Source organism: Apium graveolens, chromosome 2 (assembly GCF_009905375.1).
Source record: "Apium graveolens cultivar Ventura chromosome 2, ASM990537v1, whole genome shotgun sequence".
NCBI classification, from domain to species: domain Eukaryota; kingdom Viridiplantae; phylum Streptophyta; class Magnoliopsida; order Apiales; family Apiaceae; genus Apium; species Apium graveolens.
In genome coordinates, this window is record NC_133648.1 from 6,648,766 (window position 1) to 6,667,351 (window position 18,586).

Genomic DNA, 18,586 nt, shown 5'->3' on the forward strand with positions numbered 1-18,586 from the left:
GTGATTTATCTGTGGATAAAATTTGATAACAGTCTCAGTTCAAACTAGAATATGTTGAAGTGGAAGATTAATAGTCACTATGGTTAGGGTTAATGGTACTCGTACTTGAACAGTTCACTCTTACTTGTTACTTGTGCGCATTAAACCATATTTTCTCTTTCCAATGAATGTTATTCTTTTTCCAAGTCTGGGGAGACGAGGTAGAATTAATTCTACCTGTCAGCATTAAATACTTTTACGTCTCCTGGCATTCTCTTGCCTATATAAGCAACCACTTCCCATCAGCCTTCCCATCACATTCTTTCTCACAAACTTACCTTCATACCTTTTTCTTTCAAAAACACAATGGTCAGATATAACATGTTTCTGAACTACCAAACCTTTAATATGGAGCTAAGTTGTGCTGATTGGCAGCAGGAGTGGCATGTTACGGCCATTCCTGAGGAGATCTGGGACTCTGTCCCACAGGAGGTACTGACCCACCTTCTGTTATTCTATATGGACTACCATCGCCATCTGGAGCGATTGGAGGAGGAAAGGCTGGAAGCTCTCCGCCAGCAAGAGCGAATCATCCGGATCGCCATTTTGTTTGTCGAGAGCAGGAAGAAGAGATGACTTAATCTCGTCTTCTTCCTGTTCTTCTTCATCATCAGCTTTGTCAGGCTTCTTAGCTAGGACTAAAGCTGTTGATGTTAGGTCTAGTAGCTTAGGGAAATCTTGTATAAGTACTGATGTAATTTATATTTCATGAATGTATTCTCTTAATATATTAATGAAATTTGTTTTTACTTCAAGATTTTGTCTATGAGTTATTTTGCAATGCTTTGATAAATCCTGATTGATATTCTGATGACCATATAAATTCTGTTTTAATTTAAGTTCTGACTTTCATATATCAGCACTTACTCATATGATTTATCTTGGTCATTTTCACTTGATTTCTTTCAGAATATTAATGATGCAGTGAAAAATAATTAAATCAGTGAGAACGGTTTAAATTTTGAATTAAAATTGTTTCCTCTTGGTAAGTGGAACGGTTTTCCCTTGAAACTAGGCAAATGGGTAAGTAATGATTCCTGTTTTCTCGAGCCCAGTAACTATCCGTTATTACTGCATGTCTGACAGGTGTCCAACGGTAATATTTTTTTTCAAAGTATAAGTACAACAAAAAGAGGATTTCTTTAATCCTTTATTTCTTTCATATTTTATCTCTCTAGTTACTTTTACTCTCTATCTCTTTTCTTCTCACGTTGGTTTTTCATACAGACATTCTATCAAACACCTAACAGGCACACTTCTGAATTTCAATTTTTCACATGGCACCTAAGGATTTAATCATTGATGGAGCTAAGTTTGTTCCCAACAACTATGCTGCAATTCTTGATCACACTGAAGTTCCATCTGAATTGCATTTTGTGCAAGATCTTCTTGCACATAGTGAGGTTGAGTATGCATTAACTCAGCCTGAATTCTTTTCAAGCTAACAAGTCCTGACGTTTTGGAGGACTGGGCACTTTGATGATGGTGGCAAACATGGCACTCCCAGTATTATCTTCCAAGTGGGTGATTCATCCTATGTAGTCACTCCTGGTACAATATGCAGGGCTCTACATCTTCCAGAAGATTGTACTTTTTCAATTCCAGAGGAATCAGCTCTTCGGGAGTTAATGGTTGAATTGGGATATGAAAAGAGTCTGACAAAACTTGGGCAGTTAAAACGGGCTAATATCAGAAGAGAATGGAGTTTCTTCTTCGATTGCATCACCAAAGCTTTTGGGAACAAATGTTCGAATTTTGATGCTATCCCAATTATGAGTCAGCACATCGGGTATGCAATTATCAATCATACTCATTTTGATTTTGCAACTGGTTTAATTGGTTTTATTGGGGATAGGATGACAGAGGATAGGGATGTTGTTTATTTTGCTAGATTCTGTCAACTTATTTACACTTATTGTACTGATGAACCTCAATTAGTCAGCACCCAAACCCCACCTTTTAAGGTTACAAAACACTACTTTAATGACCTGGTAAATGCTGACACAAAGAAATCAGTGGTTAGACCATTACAGATTCCTCAGTCTGTAAAACAGATTCTTGTAAATGTTGATCCTACTACTTATCAATCTATTTACTCTGATGTCCAACCAACTCCAAACACCCAAAAACCATCATCCTCAGCACCTACCACTTATTCTGCTCAACCTACCCTCAGGACATATCTCAAATCCTATCTCTCCACTTCACAGACTGATCAACCCTCATCTTCAGGATCTACTGTGAAGCCTTCTTCCTTCAAGCCAAAGAGGACAAAGACTGTTCCTCAAACACCTCAAAAGAGAAGGAGGATTGCCTTGAGAGATGAATCTGATTCTGAGGAACAGGTTCCTTCAGATGCTGTTGTAACTGCAGCTGAGAAAGAGACTTCTCAGAAGGATTCTGAAATTGGGGGGTCTAGGCTTCTCAAAAGGCTTAGAAGAATGACAGTACCTGCAACTCCCAAGGAATCCAAATCAACAAAGAAATACAAGAAACAGAGGGCACAAATGTCAGTTTCAGATGATGAAGAGGAAGCAGCTAAGGAAGGGGATCAGGAATCTCTGATCTCACAAGACAAGGAATTTGCTCCAGTCACTTCTTCTCCATCAACTCCATCTCAGGAAGCTATTTCTCATAAGGCTAACTCACCATCTGTGTCTCTTGTTGATCCAGGCACAAGTACTGATATTGATGTTCAACACTTGGTTGTGTCTGGAGTACTTCTTTTAGAAGCTCCAACAGCAACAAATCCTTCTACAACACCTGTTACTGATGTTGTTCAAACTCCAGAATTATCTACTACACCTTCTCTGCATCTAGATGCTGATGATCAGACTTTAGGTGAGCATCTAGATATGGCTATTGATCAGAACTTAGAATCAGATCAGCAATTAGAGGATGTTGAAGCCTCCATTGCTACTCACACTGTTGTTTTATCAGAGGATACTGATTCTGTAAGTTCTGATGCTGCACATGCTGGAGATACTGGTGATGCTACTCCAACTGCTAATGTTGTAGATACTGATGCAGCAGGTCCTTCAGGACATTCTCCTCAACAAGCCATTCTTAAGTCAAACCTTGTTAAGAAGTTTGTCATTGGAGAAGCACCAGTGCCTTGGAGTGAAACTCCTGCAGGACAGGAGTGGACTAAGGAATGGAACTCAGTCACCTGTGTTCCTACTGCTCAGCATTTGGCTGAGCAATTGACAAAAGCTGATGAGATGTTCAATTCTGATGATTTCAAAACACAGCTTAGAGTAACTGCATTGAGTACTAAACATCTACAAGGTTTTCATTCAACTACTCATGCAGAATTACATCTCTTAAGGGAAGAATTAATGAAGCAAGATCAAGTTTGGAAACTTGATAAGAAAAAGTTCTTCCAACCTACCTTTGACAGGATTGCTTATATTGAGAAGACTCACGAGCAACAACAAGCTCAGATTGATGAAATTCTGACAAATCAAGCTTCTCAGCGATCACAACTTACTGAAATCCAGACCTCAGTGGAATTGCTTATCTCTCTTCTACTACCTGCTGATGCCAAAAAGGGGGAGAAAGTAATTAAGTCCAAATGCAAGACTGACAAGACACTGAAAGGTAAGGATGATGAAAAGGATGATCAAGGAAACTCTGGAATGGGTAGAGGTCATAGTCAAGGTAGAGGATTCACATCAAGACAAGCTAGTCACGGGACAAGTTCTGATACTGGAAAAAGAATAAGTTCTGCTGCTGGTAAAAAGTTAAGTTCTGATGAACTTTTAGATCTTGATGAGGAAATGTCAAGACAGTTATTTCTTCAGGAAAATCCAGGAATGGACTTGGAGAGTTTAATGGAAGAAGAATCCAGACTTAAATCAGAGAAAGTTACATCTAAATCTGAAGCTTCTGGTAAAAAGTCACTTCCAAAACTCAAAGGAATTGTGATCAAAGAAAGGACACATTCTGAAGCAACATTTGCTCAATCACAACCGCAGATAGATCCAAGATCCAAAGGTAAAGAAAAGGTCGGTGAACCTGTTAAGGTTTATGTACCTCCTGACGATGAAGAAATTACTAATGAAAAGGATACTTTTGCTCTGACTTCAAGAAAAATTCTTAAAACAACCTCTGACATGGCTCAAGTTGTTCAGAGTCAAGAAAATGTAAGTTCTGATATTCAAAAGAAGCAAGTAACCTCTGACATAGCTCAAGTTGACTTGATATCAGAAGATAGACCAAAAACACTCCTACCAGGATTCACTAAAGCAAAGCAGACTCAACCTTTGAAGACTACTGCAAGTGGTTTTGAAGCTAGAGTAGTTACTGGAAAGGAAGCAAGAGATAAAACTGGATTGGGAAGTGTTAATGAAAGAAGAGTACATAACACTACCAATGATCCAACTTCCTTGAGTGAACCAGGTATTGGAGCAACTCCTGAGAGATTGAATCAACTGGAATCTGTACAAATGGTTTACCATACCTTCTTGAAGGAACACATCTTGTTGTATTTCATGACAGATGGTAGGGTTTATCATATAAGATAAAATGTCATTCCATTGAGGTATTTTGAACAATTGGAGCATGTTTTATTCTTACTTCAAGTGGATGACAGATTGACAGGGACTGCTGCAAACTATTTGAAAGAACAGATTCAGAGACAGAAAAGGCTTTATTCTGTTAAGTCTGACAGCACATATGTTCCTAAGTACAGAGATCACAAGGGTGATATAGTTGAAATGAAGCCCAATTCTGCTCAAATTGTAACTACCTTTCTGGGGTACAGGGCTGTGGAATTCAATCTTGAGTCTGATGAAGCTTATTTTATCAGACTGGATCAGGGTATAAGAAAAGCAAAGATCAATGATCTCAGAGCTGCAATCTTTCAAATTGGTGAAGATACTGCAGAGCTTAAAGATGCCAAAAGGAGAATGATTGATGAACTCAGATATGCTGAGAAATGTTTGTTGAAGAACTATCTCAGAACAACTCCTGACATCAGAGAGATCAGAAAATGAAGCCAAGTCAAAGATCTACAACAGTTTAAATTCTGATATTTGTACAGACTGAAGTTGTTATCAGAAGTTAAATATTGGTAAAGCTTTAAGGACTGTAAGTTGTAGTTATCTAGTCTAATTCTCATGCATTTGTACTTAATGTTTTTGACATCATCAAATATCTGTTAAACTTGTATATTTTGCTAATTTACAAGTTGGGGGAGATTGTTAGATATATTTGATAATGTCATGGCTAATATGTTTTATGTTTAGCTTTCAGATCTTACTTAAACAGGATAAAACAGTACTTAACTGGGAATCAGTACTTATACTGAAAGTCAGGACTTAAGGATATCAGTACTTATGTTATCAGGAGATAATCATCAGAAGTTAGATATCAGAACTTAAGTGCTGAAGGACGATCAGATTAGGACAGAAGCTAATTAAAGGAAAGAAGATCAAGATAAACATAAGAAGAGATATGCATGAAGAAGGAGTTCCATGAAGAATGGAATACTTGGAAGAAAAGATAACTGATTGATATATTTTAGGAAGCAGAATTATATTCCATATCAATTAGCGATTATCTTGTAACTGTGTAGTATATAAACACAGACATAGGGTTTACACTATAAGTGTTATCATATTCGACAAGATTATTTATTGTAACCCTAGCAGCTCTCGTGATATTGTTCATCACTGAGAGGTAACAGTTCCATACTGTAACAGAAGTTATTGTTTCAATACAGTTTGTTTTCTGTTACTTAAGTTCTTGAAGTTCGATTTGATTGTATTATACACTGTATTCACCCCCTCTACAGTGCGTGTGACCTAACATAGAACTAGTTCATTAAAAGAGTCGTTCAATAGTTTGCTCATGGCTCAAAAAACCTTTTTCCCTGGACAACTTAATCACTAAAAAGTCTGAAAAATTGTTGAAGAAGCAAGTTCGTGTCTCGTTAACCCTAGCGAAACACATTCTGTCAAACTATGGCAAAGATTCGAACCTAATCTTCTCTCCGATTTCGATACAAGTTGTTCTTAGCTTGATTGCAGCTGGTTCCCGTGACGAAACTCTTGAGCAACTTATCTCTTTTCTTAAAGTTAAAACTTTAGATGATCTTAGCGATATTTATTCGCATCTTGTTCATCTTGTTTTGGCTGATGATTTTACCAATGGTGGTCTTGTTTGTCATTTGCCAATGGTGTATGGATTGACCAGGAACTAACTTTCAAGCCTTCTTTTCTTTTAAAGAGGTGGTGAACAGCCTCTACAAAGCGGCTTGCCATGAGGTTGATTTTCAGAATAAGGTTAATTCTTCTTTTATTAGTCTTTATGACTAGTCTTTACTACTCTGTTTAAATTCATATATCATATAGTGATGATCATGGACGGATCTGAAAATTTTTGCAGGGGGCTATATTTTGGAAAGACGCCCTTACATATTTCAAAAAAATAATGGTGAAAAAATGACAAATTTTGTTTTACGGGAGATACGTGTCCCCTGTGCACCTTAATAGATCCGTCCTTGGTGATGATCTGTTTTTAAGTTTGTTCATCGGCTTTGTATTTAATGTTGATTGTGTATATGATAGAGAAATCTATGACAAAATCTAAATTTCTCGACCGACATATTCCAGAACGAAGTGTCAAAGTTGGAGAGTTCTGGATCCCAAAATTTAAATTTGGGTACAAAATTGAAGCATCTGAAGGACCGAAGCGTTAAAGAGTCTAGGTCCGGTCTTGCCCTTTGATCAAGATGTCGCGGGTCTAAAGAAGATAGTTGATCTTAGGCCTCTTTATGTCGAGGAAATGTACCAGAAATCTTGCATTGAAGTTGAGGAAGAAGGTACTAAAGCTGCTGCTGGTGGTTTAACTTGATGTGCCATTCCTATGTGTCGTCGGATTCCTGAGCCTGAGGTTTATAATTGACTTTGTTGCAGACCACCCATTCTTGTTTTTCATTAGAGAAAACATAACAGGAACTGTGTTGTTTGCTGGACAAGTACTTAATCCTTTAGAAACTTAACCGTCTAATTTTACTTGCAGTTTGGAGCATTTGGTAGGGTAATTGTTAGCCCCTAACTTGGCTCAACCATGTTAGATAATGCATCTTGGATGATTAGTTATGTTTAGATTTAATATAATGCAACGGCCTTTTTTTATAAACAAAGATTAAATTTGTTTACTTAAAGTTCACTAGCAGTTTGATTAAACCAATAGTTAAAAAGTATGATCCAAGTTGTTATGGGGCCATGGCAAACCAAACATTATTCTAGTATATTTTCGATCTAGAAAAATGCTAAAATATCCAAATTAGATGTTAAAATGGTTTCCGAATATTACGTGACATTCCTAAATTGGTTATAATGCAATTAAAAAATATGAAATCTACTCACATTAAAAGCACCAATTAAAATATTATATATTGTCACGTCATTTATATCACATTAATTTGGAAAAAAAAAAGTTTGGCACATATTTGGACCTCTAACATTACTATTCGAACAAACAACTAGATATATCTAAAACAACGAATGTTGTTACTCTTATTAAATGGAGGATCTTAAAAGTTAAATGTAATTTACCTGCAAACAACTGAAAAAATTCAATGTATAAAATATTATATTTAGAATCTATTTTGGTAATTTACCAAAAATACCACTTTTTATGAATATATTTGCAAAAATAAGGACGCGGGTTGCATATGAGGTTGCATGTGAAGTTGAAACGGTTGCATAGGAGGTTGATCTGTATTTTTGTAAATATTTTCTGCAATTTGGGTATTTATGCAAAAATCCCATCTACGTTTTCACAAATATTAAAGGAGTTGGAAAATTTGAAGTAGGGTGTATATTAATTTTTTGAGAATTTTCAATATACTTATTAAATAAAATTAGTTTTGGTACAGATTATACACTACAAGGAAATGGTTTAAAACTGACCAAAACAAAATTGAAACAATAAAATCGACTAATACACGCTTGGTTGGTTATGCATGTTCCAAATACATCATCGTTTTTTAGAACATGTCCAAGTAAAATCGGCTGATATGCAATGGTCGGTCGTTCGACTGTGACATCAATATAATCGACCAATCTCTATGGTCAATTTTTTGATTGTCAATTAAAAAATGATCGAAATTTATTTAAAACGATAATTTTACCATTTAAGTTGCTATAAAACTGACTGATGAAATATATAACTTATCGACATCATACAAAAATTGACCACCATTTAAAATATTGATCAGTTATGCGGTGGTCGGATATGAGTGTTTTACATGATACCTACTATAAACTCGACAATATATTTTACCTCGGTCAATTTTATTTTCGGTCAACATATATATTTTAGTGAACATATTATCGACCACCATAATCAATCGTTTATGTCTGTTTACACTGACACACATGTCGCCATGTGTTCAGTTTTGGCCCATATTTCATAAATACGAAAAAAACATACTATCGACCACAATTTTGGTCACCGACCAAAAGTCATAACTTGCCTAACTTAAACCAACCATTGCATGTGGTCGGTTTAGGTCTTTAAACTGACTAATGTCACTACAATAAATAGAAATCAATTAATGTGTACGGTCAATTTTAAGTATTTTTCCGTAGTGATAATAATTAAAGTTCTTTTCAAAAATACGTTTTTTTTAAAAAAATATAAAAAATTATTTTTTTCTAAAATTTTAATTTTCAGAAATACGATTATTTTTTTTTACAAAAATATGATTTTGCAACCCGCTGCAATTAGATACAATCTCAAATTCAATCCGATAAAACCTCAAATGCAATCAAAACAAATTTCAGTACTTTTTCAGAGAAGTTGCATATGTAGCTGCTTTTAGTTGCAAATCGTATTTTTGCAATAGTTTTTAAAAATTGATAAAATCGCAAACAAACTTAAAAAAATAGTATTTTTGGTAAATTCTCTAACAATTATTCAGTTCGAACAAAGTATATAAATAGTACGTACTTATTTCAACGAGAAAGATAATCGTGTGTTATTAGCATTGTTCCAAAAATCTCCGATTAATCCCCCAATAATTCCCTGCAAAGTACTCAACCGATTCAATTTTTGAAATCAGATTATTTTTTACGAATTTTCCTTTATTGTAGTATATATAATTATTTATAAAAAAATAAAATCACTACAACAAAATGGGCCAAATACGACAAAAAAAATGTGCGCTCAACTTACGATGGAAAAAACTAAAACGTCGTAATTTTTTACGACGAAACCCAAAATCGTCGTAAGTTAAATATTTTAATAATAAAATTATGCACGACACGATTAAACAAAAATGAAACTAATTTAAAGTTGCGACGATTTAAACATTTCGTCGTAAGTTAATTATTTTTATTAAAATTTAAAATTGAAATTGAATAAAAAACATTTTATCTAAATTTACAACGAAATATTTGTGATGGAAAAATTCGGATCGTCAAATTTACGACGGAAATTGAAATTCGTCGTAAGTTACCAAAAAGGGAAATTCAATTTTTTTCCCAAAAAAAATTGGCGGGAAAATAAAATTCATTTGAAGTTGCGACGATTTAAACATTTCGTCATAAGTTAAATATTTTTATTAAAATTTTAACTTGAAATTAAATAAAAATAATAATTTAATCTAAATTTACGACGAAATATTTGTGACGGAAAATATTGGAACATCTAATTTACGATGGAAATTAAAATTCGTCATAAGTCATCAAAGAGGGAAATTTAATTTTTTTTCCCCAAAATTTGGGTGGTAAATATGACACTAATATTTTTAAAATAATCGTAACACTAATTCAGGATTCAACACTAGTTAGCTTTACTAGTCAAACTGATGTTTGACTGTTAAAATGTCAAACCAAATAATATTATTTTGATATGAAATTTTGGTTATATCACTAATATATATATCTATTGACATCCATATGTTTGGATCATTGAGAAATATTTTTAAAATAATCGTAACACTAATTAGGATTCAACACTAGTTAGTTGTAATAGTCAAACTGATGTTTGCTGTTAAAATGCCAAACCAATTATTTTGATACGAAATTTTGGGCATATCACTAATATATATCTATTGACATCCATATGATTAGATCGTTGAAAAATATTTTTAAAATAATCGTAACACTAATTCAGGATTCAACACTGGTTAGCTTTACTAGTCAAGCTGATATTTGACTGTTAAAATGTCAAACCAAATAAAATTATTTTGATATAAAATTTTGGTTATATCACTAATGTATATATATATATATTGACATCCATACGGTTCGATCGTTGAAAAATATTTTTAAAATAATCGTAACACTAATTTAGGATTCAACACTGGTTAGCTTTTACTAGTCAAACTGATGTTTGACTGTTAAAATGTCAAAGCAAATAAAATTATTTTGATATGAAATTTTGGTTATATCACTAGTATATATATCTATTGACATCCATACGGTTGGATCGTTGAGAAATATTTTTAAAATAATCGTAACACTAATTCAGGATTCAACACTAGTTAGCTTTACTAGTCAAACTGATGTTTGACTGTTAAAATGTCAAACCAAATAAAATTATTTTGATATGAAATTTTGGTTATATCACTAATATATATATATATTGACATCCATACGTTTGGATCATTGAGAAATATTTTTAAAATAATCGTAACACTAATTCAGGATTCAACACTAGTTAGCTTTAGTAGTCAAACTGATGTTTGACTGTTAAAATGTCAAACCAAATTAAATTATTTTAATATAAAATTTTGGTTATATCACTAATATATATATCTTTTGACATCCATACGGTTAGATCGTTGAAAATTATTTTTAAAATAATCTGACCACAAATTCAAGATTCAACACTAGTTAGCTGTACTAGTCAAACTGTTGCTTGACCGTTAAAATGCCAAACCAAATAAAATTAGTTTGATATGAAATTTTGATTATTTCACTAATATATATATCTATTGACATTCATACAGTTGGATCGTTGAAAAATATTTTTAAAATAATCGAAACACAAATTCAAGATTCAACACTAGTTAGTTGTACTAGTCAAACTGATGGTTGACTGTTAAAATGTCAAATCAAATAAAATAATTTTGATATGAAATTTTGGTTATTTCACTAATATATATTTATTGAAATCCATAACATTAGATCCTTGAATATATATTTTTAATATGGTCAGAAATTTAATACAGGCAATTTGACCATTTTCTAATAAGATAAAAAGTTCAATTTCCAACATTTTTTTAACGTTTTCTAATATGTTTATTGCATAAAGTGTATATTAGTAATTTCCTAGATAAAAATAAATCACCATGTTGAGCCACAATACAAATATTGCATTATTATAAGAAATCAATTTCTTAAACCTAAGAAATATTTTCATATTTAGAAAAATTAAAAATAGAAGAAAACGAATTGGGGGAATTAATAGGGCGGGGCGGTTGAACTTTGTATAGAGCGGGGAATGAAATTTTCGGAAGGAGCCCAAACCAAATTTGGGGAAATGAAAACACTCCGCTCCGCGCCACTGAGACTCACACTTACCTCCTTCACCACTGAGACTCAACAAAACATTTACAAGTTATTTACAATTAGGGTTAGAGTTGATTCTAGCATTACATTCGAGCAATCAATTTTGTCCAGATTCAAGAGTTTGCGGTTCAGTTAGGGTTCAACCAGAGGATTTGGTTCAATTGGGTTTCAAACACCTCTCAGTTCTCAGCTAAAGTACATGGCGATGGAATGGATGGTGAAGAGGAAACCATCATACTCTCTCTCTCTCTCTCTCTCTCTCTCTCTCTATATATATATATATATATATATATATATCTCCCTCTCTCTCTCTCCCGCTCCCTCCCTCCCTCCCTCTCTCTCCATCCCTCTCCCGCTCTCTCTCAACATACACATTTCCTCTGCTCCCTTGTGTTTTATATTAGCTTATTGTATGTAATCTGTTAGACCTATATATATACTCTTTCAACATCTTCTCTTTTATTATTTCTCTGTCTAAGAAATGCATGGTTATATACACAAACTTATCTAACTTATTATGTTATTTATTGGAATTTAAAATTTAAATTTGTACATGGATTCCTGAATAAATTGTGTAAAGTTTTGATTTATATCTTTATGTATCTAATTTTGTTGTTAAGATTTTAGTACTTGTTAATTTGCATATGTTTGTTTATGCAGAAAAATAAACTTGGATTAACATTAATGTTTTGTTAATATTATGTTTTGTACTTGACCTTTTTGGGGTTTTTTGGGTTTTCTATGGTGTAAAATTAAAGGTGTATGTAATAGATTACCAACCTTAGTTTTCTTGCTCTATTCTATCTCTGAAAGAGATTTTAGTGAACATGGTTTTAATATATTTCTCTGGTCAGGTCAGCAGCACTGGAGTTTATTATGTTCTTACTGTCTAAGTATAATTGAATTGAAATGTAGTATTTATTTATTTATACAAGATTGTAATTTGCAAGGTAAGATGGTTTTGGTATTATATTATAGTGAAACAGATGCCTTGTAGTCTACGAAAAACTCAAGTATGTCTGAGCAGAAAAAACATAAACATAAATGCATAAAACCCATTAACGGTTGAGCTGATTTTTCGTGGGCTGACCACTTCTAGCATATCGTTTGTCGACTAATCATCGACTTGATAAAATTGAGGGGGAGTCCCAATTACTTTATCATTCTTTATAAGGATTTTACTTTTTAGTTTAGTCTGAAAAGGAGGGATGGATCTAATGACCATCCTTTATGTTTTGCAGAGCCTGTAATGTAACTGGAAACTTAAAGCCTATGGATGCTGTTATACTTTCCCTGCTTATACTTCCTCATGAACTAAGGCATCTTGTTGGCGTGACATCCTTACCAAGCAAATGTCCTATAAAGGACAAGTTTGGAAGACTTGAGTCCCTGGCATTGCTAAAGAAACTCATCAAGGTTATCTTCTTTTCTTGGTCTCGAGATATCTTTAGCATATTTAGCAAAATGTTTTAGCTATCTAACCAGCCCTTGTTAGGCAGTTGTCACCACTTCATGGTGCAATTGTGCAAGTACACGTATTTACAGGAAAATGTGAAAGAAAAAACAACTTGTTTAATAGTTAAGTCTTAAGTCTCTATTTAATAAGATTTAAAACATTAAGCTTTTATATTTTTCTTTAATAGAAATCAACCTATATGGTTCTAAGTTCTAGCCACTATAATATACCTTTTTTCCGAGATTGATGTATATGTGGTACAAGATATGAACTATCACCAGGATTGCACCTCTGTCACACTCTGGTTTCTTTCTCTCTAGTCGTGGCCTCCTCTCTCTCTCTCTCACTCACTTATCCCCTCCGCAAAAACCACAACTACCAGCATGTCTCCCTCCATTATACACACACACACATTTCTCTAATTTCACTCTTACTACTCTCACCACTTCTTGCCCTTTTCTTAATTATTTGTCGGCTCCTCTAATTTTATTCTCACTACTCTCATTGCCCTTTTCTTAATTATTTGTCGGCTGCAAAAATGCTCATCTATCTCCCACACTTTCCAGCTCATCTGGGTCTCAAGTAACATCTTTCATTATAATTTACAAGTATTAAAAAAATTTCTTTTTTTAATTTTTGCTTTTTCTTGAATTATTCTTTTTAGTCAGTTGCATAAACTTTTCTTGCATCACTTTTAATCCATAATGTTGTTTAATTTTGTCTCTTTAGAATATTAACAATTGGGTTTTTTTTAAAGGTCTTAACTTTAATTTACAGATGTGTATTTATTTATTTATTTCTGCTTGCTTGTTTAGTTTTTTGTGGATCTGGGTATTTTCAAGAATGTAAAGTTTGTGTTTGTTGCTTATTGTAGTGTGTATTGAGTTGATTCATGGAGTTTGAAGCATCAATGGGGCTTCTTATTTTGAGTCTCGAGATGCTTCTGTTGGTGTTATTGTGCTTCTTTTTTACTTTGCCAAGACTTAGCTCAGTCTTCTGCTCAAGAGGCTTTAGATGAACTTATTCAAGATTATGCATTTCGGGGCTTTGTTGAAGTTGGGGTGATTCTTGGAACGGCTTTGATGAATATGTATGCTCAGAATGGAGTGATATTGTTGGTGTGGAAGTGTTTTGATGGTATGTTGGAGAAGAATATTGCAACTTGAAATGCGATGATTTGTGGCTTGGCAGCTCATGGATATGCTAAAGAAGCAATAAATCTATTTGGTGAACTTAAGAAAAAGGGTGTTATTTTCTTCCAAGCTTTACAATTACACATCTGTCTTGCCCTTGAAAGTTGTTGTTTCTTCTGACTTTGGGCTTGATGAACAAGAAGAAGATGGTGATGGTGGTGTATATGAGAGAAGCTTCTCTCCCGACCTTAAGATTTTTGTGGGGAACTTACAAGAAAGGATGGGTGAACAACTCAAAATCAGACTGAAAATTGTGTCCCGGGTCAAATTAGGGTTGCCGGAAAGTGACCGGAATCCGGCCAGATATTTTTTTAAAACCTGAAAATACATACTTACGACGGTTGTTCATCACATATTCCGTCGTAAGTTCGTCGTAAATTGATTTATTATTTTATTAAAATGTGGGCCCATGCTTTGCTAGCTTACGACGGAATTTTAACTTGCGACGGAATTTTATCTTGTGACGAAAAAATGAACTTACTACTTGACCAAAAACGACGATTTTTCTCCGTCGCAAATGGCTCAATTATGACGGTTTCAGTTCAAAAAAACTGTCGTAAATGGCCAGATTTCTTGTAGTGAATACTATATTAATTTAAATATGAACATTATATTAAAATACTAATATAATCATGATAATATATTAAATATAATTTAATATTATAATACATCTGATTTTTACTCCGATTAATCCCTGATTAACAATTAATCACAAATCGGTAACTAGATCCATTTTACCCGTGATTTTTACGGCACTGTTTATAAGTTACAAATACTAAACTCCATTTGCAATTATTAACTCTTATTTTGTCCTTTTTTTAATGTGTTTTTTTAGTGCTAATTTCTTTTTAAATGTAAGTGTACATTGGACTCACATAACTTGGTTACCTCTGGAAGAATGGGCCTGTAGATGTTATTGCCTTTAAAAAAGGGCCGTGTGTGGGTTCTTTTACGACGCAACATTTAAAATTAGCTTGGCAATGGCTCAGGAAAACCCCAATCTTCTGAGAGACTTCTGCTGGACCACTAAAAAATCCCTGGAAAACCAAGCTGATGTATCATTAACCCTAGCTAGTTACCTTCTGTTAAACGAAAATGGAAAGGATTCAAACGTAGTCTTCTCACCGATTTCGATACAAGTGATTCTTGGCATGCTTGCAGGAGGTTCCAGTGGCCAAACCCTAGAACAACTGCTCTCTTTTCTTAAAGCTACAAGTATTGAAGAGGTTCACTATATCTATTCACATATTGTTCATCTTGTTTTTGCTAATGGATCTCTCCCCGGTGGTCCTTGCTTGTCTATCGCCAATTTTGTTTGGCTCGAGCAGAGCCTATTTATGAAGCAGTCTTTCAAACAGGTTTTGGATACATACATGGCGTGTTGTCATCAGGTTGATTTCAAGAACAAGGTCCGATTCGTGCTCTCTCTCTCTCTCTCTTATCAATTTCTATGATAGATAGCATCTAATTTTTGATGTTTCAAATATGTCTGATCAAATCTCTCTGCTTTTCGTGAGGTTATGTTTTCTCAAAAGGTTTTATTTTAGTGATTTATGTTATGTACTATACACTCTTTGACTCATTTGATTTTTAACATTTTCAACATGAGATTGATGCTCATAACAAATCATTTTTTAATGTGAATGCACGAACATATTATTATAATCACATTATTAAATTAAAAAATAACAACTTTTACATTAAAGATAAAATATAACCACTTTTCCATTAAAGATACACTGTGTACTTAGATAAGCCCCTAATTAAATGTGTGTCATTATTTTAAAAAGAATCAAATGGGACTGATGAGTCCCAAGTCAAACCATCGATCATGAGCCTGGTGTGTGAAAGTAAAAAAATCCTACAAGTTTGAAAAAACACAAGTGAAGAACTAAGAGCACAATCGAAATTAATATTCTCATATAAAAAAACTGTAATCAATTAATAGTAACCAACATTTCATGGAATCAACGTATCAAATTCTCATCATAAGAAAACTGTAGTTTACACTTGTTCTTACTTATATAATTTAGTTGTTCATTACTTGGACCTCTGAAATTAATGTGTTATTCTTAGCATATGTAATTTGATGGTGGTGTTTATCTAACGTACTTGCACAGGCCGAGGAGGTAAGAAATTTAGTGAATTCATGGGTTGAAACCCAAACCAGGAGCTTGGTCAAACAGATTCTTCCTCCTGATTCTGTTGGAAGTAATACTAGGCTTATTTTGGCCAATGCCATCTATTTTAAAGGAGCATGGAGTTCCGAGTTCGATGCATCCAGAACAATGCACTTTAACTTCCACCTCCTTAACGGTTACTCAATTCAGGTTCCTTTCATGACCAGGAATAAGAAACGCCAACTTAGTGCTTTTGATGGTTTCAAAGTGTTGAAGCTTCCCTATAAACAAGCCGGGAACACTTCTTTTTCCATGTACATATATCTCCCAGATGCAAGAGATGGGCTTCCAGCATTAGTAGAGAGAAGTGGATCAGAATCTGGATTTCTTAACCGCTATATTCCATATCAGGAAATTAATTCTGGAATGTTCTGGATTCCCAAATTTAAATTCGAATATGAAATAGAACTGTCAAAAGCTTTGACGATTTTAGGGCTGACCTTGCCCTTCAAGCCAGACTTAGTCACAGGTTTCAAGGAGATGGTGCATGATCCTACGCCTCTCTATGTTTCAAAAATGTATCATAAATCCTTTATTGAAGTCGATGAAAGTGGCACTGAAGCTGCTGCTGCAACCGTTGCTGTCATGGGTTTTGGATGTGGTTTAACTAGAATCGAGGAGCTGCGGATTGATTTTGTTGCCGATCACCCATTCTTGTACGTCATTAGAGAAAATAATACCGGAATCGTGCAGTTTATTGGACAAGTACTAAATCCATCAACTACGTAAACTTTTGCTAGCAGAGCTGAAGCAATGTTATGGCTTATGAATTTGTGTGAATTCGTGTGTCTGTGTTTTTCTATTTATGTGAATTTGTGATTCTAGTGTTGATGTTGGTACTTTACTGGTAAGAAAGTGTTCGATACAATGTTCAAGTGAGGAGTATAGGGCCTTCAAGCTTTGCATGATTTTTGTTTTCTTATTGTGCAAATTATGATTGGTTGCATCACATTTTAGGATCAGGATGAAGATTTTGAGCTGGATCATTGTCTTTTTTGGCCTTGTCCTATATATATATATATATAGTATGGTTCTCGTTAATTTATCGATAATTTGGATCAAGCGTAAGTCATAAGTTGTGTTGTTAAAAATTTGTTATGATCTATTCAGTAATAATGTAGTTTCTTGAACAAAATTATGTGATCTTTTATAATTTAATTGGATCAGATGGTACATTTTTTGTTTGACTCCGCATCGAAAATTTGAAGGCTTAAACTGGTTGATGTGCTTGTATAGCTTAGTCAAAAGCAGGGGGTGGCAATGTGTTACACTAACCTGGCCCTCCTATTACCAGTAGGATAAAAGTGGAAATATATAGGTATGTGATGGCCTGCGGAATCACTGAGCTTACAGTTATATCATCCTCTTTGATAGGCTTCACCTTCGGGACAAAACATGCCACACATTTTCTGCAGGCTGCACCTTCGGTCTCACCAACTAAACTGTTGAACATGTGTCACAAGAAAAAGAATCAGTCATCCCTAAAAATCTGGAAAACATGCCACCTTACTCCCTTTTATATGACTCATTCTAGCTATTGATGTATAGCTCTGCAATGTGGCAGCTCCTCCCAAAAAAGGGGAGGATAACTAGAAGGAGAACTCAGAAAAAGAGGGGACGGAGACAAAAAACTAAAAAAAACATCACCAATCTTTTGATGATGACTGGAAGAATCTCAACGGATCAAGCAGGAGGTTTCTATAGCCATCAGTTTGGCGCCGCTGCCGGGGACCATATATTTTTCAGGCGGATATACTTAGTGTAATATCCGGGATATATCGTGTAATTATTTTTGTCAATAAATAAATATTCTGTGATTATTACGTGAATTTTGGTGAATTGTCTGTTGAGTGCTATCTATGTTTGGATGTTTAAATGTGGTAAAATTTGAGTATTTTAATTTTTATATGTCTAAAATAAAGTATAGATAATTTTGATATTTTTCTATTAATTTATATGTTGTTATATGATTTTATAAAGGATTTAAGGATTTAACAAATTATTTTTCCGAGTAATTATAAATTATTTTGTATAAACGGGAATCGTCCAACTTCAATCGTTTTTACGTTTTTACAACCCGGAAGTCTCGGGAAAATTTCTTTCTAACCTAATATGATTATTCCGAGCATTTTTCATGTTTTGAATTTTTCGATGCGGAGTACAGTTTTACCCGTGCGGGTCCCGACA

General features: G+C 34.0%; 1 protein-coding gene across 1 annotated transcript; it reads left to right on the top strand.

Annotated features, from left to right (window-relative positions):
* The first annotated feature begins 15,135 nt into the window (after positions 1-15,135).
* LOC141706822 (serpin-ZX-like) lies at positions 15,136-17,390 on the top strand. The gene is made up of 2 exons (XM_074509672.1): positions 15,136-15,628; positions 16,340-17,390. Exons 1-2 carry the CDS (start codon positions 15,200-15,202, stop codon positions 17,126-17,128), a joined length of 1,218 nt encoding a protein of 405 aa, XP_074365773.1. The 5' UTR covers positions 15,136-15,199; the 3' UTR covers positions 17,129-17,390.
* The last annotated feature ends 1,196 nt before the right edge of the window (positions 17,391-18,586 follow it).